This window comes from Dermacentor silvarum, chromosome 4 (genome assembly GCF_013339745.2).
Source record: "Dermacentor silvarum isolate Dsil-2018 chromosome 4, BIME_Dsil_1.4, whole genome shotgun sequence".
In the NCBI taxonomy this organism is placed as follows: Eukaryota; Metazoa; Arthropoda; class Arachnida; order Ixodida; family Ixodidae; genus Dermacentor; species Dermacentor silvarum.
Genome location: NC_051157.2, coordinates 1,891,402 through 1,899,632, shown reverse-complemented (window position 1 = coordinate 1,899,632; position 8,231 = coordinate 1,891,402). Strand labels below are relative to the sequence as shown.

General features: G+C 46.6%; 1 protein-coding gene across 1 annotated transcript; it reads right to left on the bottom strand.

The window, feature by feature from the left end:
• Nucleotides 1-2,721: 2,721 nt before the first annotated feature.
• LOC119448025 (uncharacterized) lies at nucleotides 2,722-7,862 on the bottom strand. Its single transcript, XM_037711529.2, has 6 exons — nucleotides 7,689-7,862; nucleotides 5,769-5,976; nucleotides 5,620-5,713; nucleotides 5,390-5,568; nucleotides 5,277-5,330; nucleotides 2,722-5,217 (listed from the first exon to the last, which is right to left on the bottom strand). Exons 1-6 carry the CDS (start codon nucleotides 7,790-7,792, stop codon nucleotides 5,122-5,124), a joined length of 735 nt encoding a protein of 244 aa, XP_037567457.2. The 5' UTR covers nucleotides 7,793-7,862; the 3' UTR covers nucleotides 2,722-5,121.
• Between the last annotated feature and the right edge of the window lie 369 nt (nucleotides 7,863-8,231).

The window sequence follows — 8,231 nt, the reverse complement described above, 5'->3', positions numbered from 1 at the left end:
TTACACGGCCGGGTAAATGATCAAAGGTTATGGAACATTGTGAAATCATTGGAAGGTCGGAGTAAAACTCGAACAGCCGCTGAAAATCTTTGCTTGGCGTCCAAATCTACAGCACGTGCCACTGCCGATACTTGTGCCAACACATTTTTACCGCAACCGGCCAAAGATCCGGAATATCCAAAATTGCCTGAGGGAAAACACAGCAATGAAGCAATGGATGCCCCTTTCACGATCCAAGAGCTTATGAAGCACTGAAGGAGTCAAACAGTAAAACAGCACCGGGTCCAGATATGATTACGTACAAGCAATTGCAGCAGCTCACAGAAGGTCAACTGACTCCAGTTCTTGCCATCATTAACCATGCCTGGGAAGAGGTGGCAATTCCTGCAGAGTGGAAACATTCCTTTGTAATACCACTCCCAAAACCAAACAAACCTCCAACAAGTGCCAGTAACCTCCGTCCCATATCATTAACTTCAGTTATGGGCAAGGTGATGGAACGCATCGTTAACTAACGCCTCTCATGGATGTTATAACATGGCGAATATTGTCATTGGACTCAAATTGGCTTTAGGCCCCACCTTTCTACGCAGTACACACTTCGGCGCTTGCACTCGATCTGATGTGCTAAAGGACCCCTCACCATATTGGCCGAGCACTATAGTAGGCATAGACGTAAAGAAGGCCTTTGACTCGGTGCCCCATGACACTATACTCCGAGAGCTGGCTGGACTATACCTGTAGGCTGTACAATTATGTTTGAAGCTTTCTGCAGAACAGAAAGTTTGCTATAAAAACAGGTTTATTTACCAGTGAGCCATATTCTAATAAAATAGGAGTTCCGCAGGGAGCTCCCCAACGTTGTTTAATATAACAATGCGTCCACTTGCGTATCTTCTAAAAGGAGTACACCCCATCTCGGCGGGAATCTACGCTGACGATATTACAATATGGTCTAACATCCCTCTGCAACAACAGCAGCTCCAGAGAGGGTTATCACCAATTTCCCTGACAGACAGGGTCTCGAAGTTTCACCAGAAAAAACTGAGTTTGTAGTGGTTCTTAAGCCCACAAACTACAGAAACCAACAATTTATTCGAGATAAAATTCAACTTCATTTTCGGAACACAAGCATCCAGCGCAATGAACACATCAAGATTCTGGGTATCGTATACTAACAAAACGCAAAGTCCACGCAATGGGTAGAAAAAACGTCGCGCACGACAAGAAAGACAACAAGGGTGCTGCAAAAGCTCACAAGCAGTGCATGGGACCTAAACGAAGGTCAAATAAAACGGCTCACACAAGTGCTGGTCCACTCAAGGTTCCTCTATGGCCCACCTTTCCTTCCAATCACGCCGACCCAGCTCAACACAATTGAAAGCACCAACAAAACATGCATCCGGATCGCTACAGGGCTGCCGAAGTACGCAAAGGTCGAAGATCTCTACGGAACTGGTCTACTTCTCCTAATAGGCGACTACGTAGAACCTACACTGCAAGCCTAAATCGAGCGCCTCCTACTGACCCGTGCAGGAAGAGCCATCAGAAGCTACACGGGTGTTTGTAATGAAGACCTACCTAAAATTCTGCCCACCACTCCTCCATGGGAAGATATCACAGTGACAGACAACCGTCCACTTCCGGAGCATATGAATCAAGCCTCGCGATCGGACAAAGAGAAAAGGGAATACTATGCTCAAAGGCATACGCAGTACCTCAAAAGCTTATCCGAAGAAGAAGAAATTATCTACATGGACGCCTCGTGCACTCTGGAAGGGTTCAACACTGGGGCGTTTTTGAACTTCAGAACAGGTGAAGCATCCTCATTCTCTATCACACAACCATGCTTGCTACCCAAAGCAGCCGAAGGGTACGCTATTGCGGAAGCATTAGCTTATTATACTCAAACAGACTCATCGCCAAAAGCTATCCAAGTCTTCACAGATTCTCAGCAAGTAATACAAACACGAAGGAAGTTACCGGCATACGCCAGGTTCATCCTCAGCCAAGCCTCCCGACTACAAAATCGATCCATCCGAGTAAGAATCCATTGGATTCCTGGACACACCAATATTCCGGGGAACGAGCTACTTAATCAGCGAGCCTTGCACCATCAAAGCAAGGAACAACTCGGAGATGACAGTTCGAAGCAGTCCGAAACGTCCATCCAAGGCGACGCTTATGAAGCCAACTACAGAGCGAACGTGCCCCGCCGGCGAGAAGTAAGAGCTAAGTTAGCAGACGCAACAAAACACGCAGCCCTACCACTAAGGTCCACCCGCCTCTACGAGGTCATACTACTACAAACTGGAAGCTTCGCTACAATCCCAGTACTTCACCAGACGTACCCGACTAAATACCCCGACCCCAATTTTGCCTACTGCCAAGCCCCTGCAACCACGGAGCATATCCTCTGGGTATGCCCAATTCATAACTCAAGCCGAGCCACTTTTATAACAAGAACCCAAACTACGCTTCCAAACCTACAGCAAAACATGCAGGAAACCGCCCACTGGATACTCGAAGATCCGCTCATCAGAGCCAGGCTGAACATATGGCGCAAAGCCTTGCGCACTGTGGCCATCCCCTGTCCAGCCCCTACAAGCTCACCCGCTTAAGAAATACACCTTTGTTTACAAGTGTTTTTCGACCACAGTGTTGACGCCAACAAGCGAGAGCACGCTGTATATAATCAAATAAAGTTTTATTCAATTCAATTCCCATTCCGGAGCGAGCGATTGCACTTGCACTGAAAAAAATAGAGGAGACGCTGGTCTGTCGTAGACAGAAAACTGTGGGCCAATCCTGGTGGTAGTGCAGAAATGGTCCTAGAGCAATGGCACATACCCCTGTGAACTACCGAAGCTGGACCTGGTAAACTAGCTTAGCATGGTTGGGACTACTTAATCTTAGTCAGTCATCAATAGCCAATCGATAGCTAATTAATAGCTAATCGATAATCCATTATTAATCAATAAATTCCGGAAAATGCTGGGGATGACTTGGTAGCGCATAGCCTAGCCCAAATACGTGGCCAATACCTTTGCGATAGCCAATCGATAGCCAATCAATACATATTCGATAATCGATCAATAATCAATAAATTCCGGAAAATGCTGAGGATGACTTCGTAGTGCTTAGCCTAGCCCAAAAGCCAGGACTAGCTAGGTGCCCATCAGCTTCGCTGTCTCTTTAGCGTTGCGCCTCCAGTGTTAGCTACGCTAATCTTTTTTTTTTCAAGTAATTCGATTTTTTCTGCCCATTTCGATGTGCGATTCACTTGAGAACATTTTGCAGCAAAAAATTATGTTCCTGCGTTGTCTCTCAAAAGATATAGCGAAACTTGTACCCCACCCAGTGTCTGTGAAACTAATACTGATGGTACCGATTTGATGTCTAACATAAAAATGCTCGAATTGTGTTGTATTTAATTGCCTTTTTCGACGTTAGTATTATGTTCAAAGAAGTAATAATTGTTCAACAACATTTAAAGTATGTTTCCATCTGTCTCAGAAGGGGGACGCACTACGTTTGAAACCACTTTCCTGACTTTTTGTGCGTTAAATAAATAGCAAATTGCCTTTAATTGTTGTGTTTATGCATAGTAGTTGTCATTTACACTAGTAGCTACAGTGTGGCGAAGGTGCGAAACGAACGTTTGTCGGGAATCAATACATGAAAGGGTCAGCGTGCGCGAAGGGGGTGACACTTGGTGGTCAACTGCAGCATTTTGGAATAAAGCTGGAAGGAAACAATTGCAGATCTTGTCTCGCCCAGAATGAGTACGAGTTGGTCGACCAAAGACTCTCGAGTACCTGAGCCACTACCATTTCATTAATGTCAAGACACGTGATGTGTTGAAACCAGTTAGAACAGAACATGCCCTTTATACAGTAAAGTCTTGTCTTACAAATCACCGGCCGCTCAATGTGAAGGCCTCCCTCTATAAGTACTGCACGAGCTAGAAAAATAAATATAAGGTGCCCCATGACCAAAATTAGACAGGAATGGGGAGGAGACATGGTGAATTTTAGCGATCCTGAATGTTTTCTTTGAGCGCTGCAGCAGTTTCGATTCGTTTTCATTAATTTTCTCAGAACCCACTTTTTCACATTTCTTTCATACGCCAACAGCATAACTAGTTTCGTATTTCAATGGTACTTTGCACACGTAGTTGGCTATTCAATGAATTTCCAGGAATAAAATTGTACGACAACTTTTAATATGGCTCCATTTTATAGGAAGGCATACCTATCAGCAGAGCATGTTGTTGTTATTAGTTAATCATTACTCTCGGGATTCTTCAGGTCTCGTTAGCATGAATCCTGCTGTTGCCTACTTATGTTTTATATCATCTTTGTAACCGTGACACTGGCAGTAAGGTAATTTTAACACGGTCCGCGCTCTGAATTATGTCCCCTCGCCTTGTTTACATCCGCCCCTACTTGTCCAGCTATCAACACTGTCTCGTTAGGTTTGGTGCAGAGATCAGTGTCCTTCCTATGTGACTGCCAGAAATTGTTCGATTGTGGCGAGACAAGTTACGAATGCTGGCATAATACCCACATTCGTTAAACATTTAAAAAGAAATATCTATAAAAATTTTACACCTTATATTATATAACACTCCAATTTGCCTAGAAGCTTATAAGGTCGACTAATAATCTGTATTCTTACTCTTCTCCAAAAATCTCAATTTTTTCTTTAACTTGGCGTCATACCTTAAAAAACTGGAAAAGAGTTCCCGCCAACATCATGCTTCAATCAAACCCAACCCTCTTGAAACGCACCACTGGAAAACTAATGTGCGAAAACAACCCACCCCTCCTCAGGGGCCTTTGAGGTACTAGAAATAGATAGAATTAAATCCTCAACTGCTAGAATAAGGGTTTTGGGAAACAAGTGGAATGCCAACGTATTTCATAGCACAAACGGCTGTCTCGAAAGTGCTGCTGTGGGGTTATCCACTGCGTAGACATCACTTGTCAATTCAACCATGTCCTAAATAAACAATTGGAAAGTCATTGAATCTCATGTCCGAGGTGAATTAGTTGATGCGCGGCACAACAAAGCGGGAATTTTCAGGCCGATAACGGACTCTTGCAGTTCTCACAAGCTTCACGGGCACTTGTACACCTCGGGTGGTGGCTGGATCTCCCGTTCCATCTTCTTGAGCCTCCGGAAGTAGAGCACCACGCAAGACACGTAGAAGAGCTGCGCGGGAGGAGCAGCGCCGCGTGAGCGGGGCGGCCCGCGACCTCCGACCGACCTACCTGGACGCTCGAGAAGGCCACCGTGGTCGCGGTGATCCACGCGCTGGCGGGCACCTGCGTCGCATAGCGCTGCATAGTACGGGTGCGCCTGTGGTGGCGCGCACGCATAATACCGATCGCAGGCCGAGGAAGATGCTGCACTTGAAGAGCAGCGCGCACTCCACGATGCTGGTGACGATCCAGGGCAGGATGTACGCCTTGCGCCTCTTGAGCGCGCCCGCGGCGAGCAGCAGCGACAGCGCGGCCTGCAGCACCGAGTGCAGCACCAGCAGCGCCGGGTACAGCAGCCCCCCTGCGGCGCCCCCCCCGTTAGCGCCTGCTGGCTCGGTGGCCTCGCACTCACAGAAGTGGTCGTCGGGCCGGTGCGCGTCCCCGGTCAGGATGAAGAAGGCGGCCAGCAGGTACCAGAAGGCGAAGAACTCGAGCACGTGGATCAGCTGCGAGTGGACGCGCGTGAAACGCGGCCCGCGGCCGCGGCGGCGGCCGACTTACCGCGCTCACGACGCCGATGAAGGCGACCACGCCGTCCACGGTGCAGCAACGCGGCGCGCGTGCCATGGCCGCACTGGAACCGGTCCTAGTGGGGGGCGCCCCTATAGTGGCTCGGCGGAAGTGGTGCGCCGCCGGAATCGCAAGCAGCACTTTCGTTTTGACACACTTTATTATTGGGCAACATCGAAAGTGGCCAGTGACGCCGAATCTGCATTAAACGCGGCACGTATCACAGGTCAAGGAAGATCAGTGATTACAATAACCGTACGCTGCTGCTAAAATGGCAAGTGACAAACAGTTTGGAACTTCAAGTGAGCGAGAAAACATACGCTCGAAGCCATGCGGGTTCACGACGACGGGAAATGCGTGCTGATAGAAACGCGACGTATCGATCGCTTTAATGAATCAGTATATGGGCGGCAAGAAAGCAAGTGCTGGCGAACGGATCGGAGAGTGGAGAACTCAGCTTGGCAAAAAAGAAATCACAATTGTAGATGAAATCAAGTGTTTGTTTGGAAATTGAAAACACAGGTACTACATTATACAGGAGAAGGCCCCAAAATTCAATATCGAACTCGGAGCCTCAATACTAACAAGTAAGAGATCGTAAGCAGCGTAACAGGTATTGTTGAAGATAACTGAACAACAAAATCCAAAAATTAACAAGTACTCAAAAGCATAAGTAGAAATATTGCAGATAAAATCACAACTTTATAACTACTACACATAGCCCACTGTACTATTCATTAAAAAAAAAAGAATGTGGCAGAATGTAAGGCTAATTAAAAATGTTCTAATGGATGATACAAAGGACGTAAATGAAAACGATGGCGTTCCTGAGTTGTAAATTACTCCATTTTTCATTGCTGTCTATGCTGAAGTTATTTCACCGTAATTAGTGCGAGCTCTGGGATGTGAAAAAATGTTATAGCAAATGTCGTAGGTTTATTGTTTATTACTAAGTTAACATCAATAAAGTCGTATTGTAGCTCATTTCTGACCAATTTATAGAAAAAAAAAGATGCACGTTAAATTAGAACTTTTGCTCCACAAAGAAAATCTTGCTTTCAAAGCGCAAGTAGTCTACATTGGAGTAGCTTGTAATCTTAGTGCTGGTGTAGATGGCTTGATTTTCATCAGTAAAAGGTAACGTTCGTACGTGCTTTCGCAAGCAACAATCCGTTAGTTAACGTGACTATGAATATAGCCAACAAAGTACAAGGGAAAAGAAGTGAGTTACTGAGAAAAAAAAATTATGGGCTTTGACGAGCGCTCTGATGTCAAACCATCTTCTATTTTTTTTAATAATAAACATGGCTATGAAACTTAGCTTTCCTATATATTTGTACACCAAGAATTGCTACACCCGCCCGGGGGGGGGGGGGGGGGGGCTCAGTCAGCTAAGGCGTTGCACTGCTGAGCACGAGATCGCGGGATCGAATCCCGGCCGCGGCAGCCGCATTTCGATGGAGGCGAAATGCAAAAATGCCCGTGTGCTTGCGTTGTAGTGCACGTAAAGAACCCCAGGTGGTCGAAATTATTCCGGAGCCCTCCACTACGGCGTGCCTCACAATCAGAACTGGTTTTGGCACGTAAAACCCCAGAAAGAAGAAGAAGAATTGCTACAGATTCGGTGATATGATGTGATCAAATAATTGCATATGTGGTAACAGGTATATAATAATAGTAAGTAATATGCGATACAAAATGTACAGAGAAGACGAATGTGGTAGACGAACCATGTGAGATATAGAAACAAACATGGAAACAGAAAGCGAAGAGGCGGGCGTAAAAGGGACACGTGTACAGAACACAGGGAAGGAACTCTGAAATATTGTGACGTAGATAAAGAGTAGGCAAATTTAAATTTACGAAATGTATACAGAGAAGCCAAGATGGCAAATAACCAGAACTACGTACGTGCTCTTCAGAATGTGGGAATGGTGTGAGCCCCAGCGGTCGGAGCAACGGCGAATGCACGACGTCGGCGCTGAAGATGACCATCCGACGCGCTCATCTCGCATGTGACCTCGGTGAGCTGACGTAAAAAGGCCGGGAGTAGCGGCCTTGCTGTGCGAGAACAGCGCCGACGTTGATTCTGTAGGGGGTAAAAATGCGCCAAGATGGGGGGAGCGGTAAGCAATCTGGTGAGCGTTCAGAATGCATCGGCTTGTTCAGGACCCCATGAAACCTTCTTCAGGAGCTATGTTAGCGGCCGGGCACTGTCAGCGAAGTTCTTGACATTGGAAATAAGAACACAAGCCAACAACGCTCCAGACGTCTTTGGCCGAACGGGACTCAGGGAAAAGTTTCACTACACGAATTTTGTCGGGATAAGGTTGGACGCCGCGAGAACTCACATGGTGGCCTAGGACAGTAATTTCACGACGGCCGAAGCTGCACCTGGAAGAGTTCAACTGAAAGCTAGCTCCCCGGAATACGCCGAGCACTGCCGATAGGCGA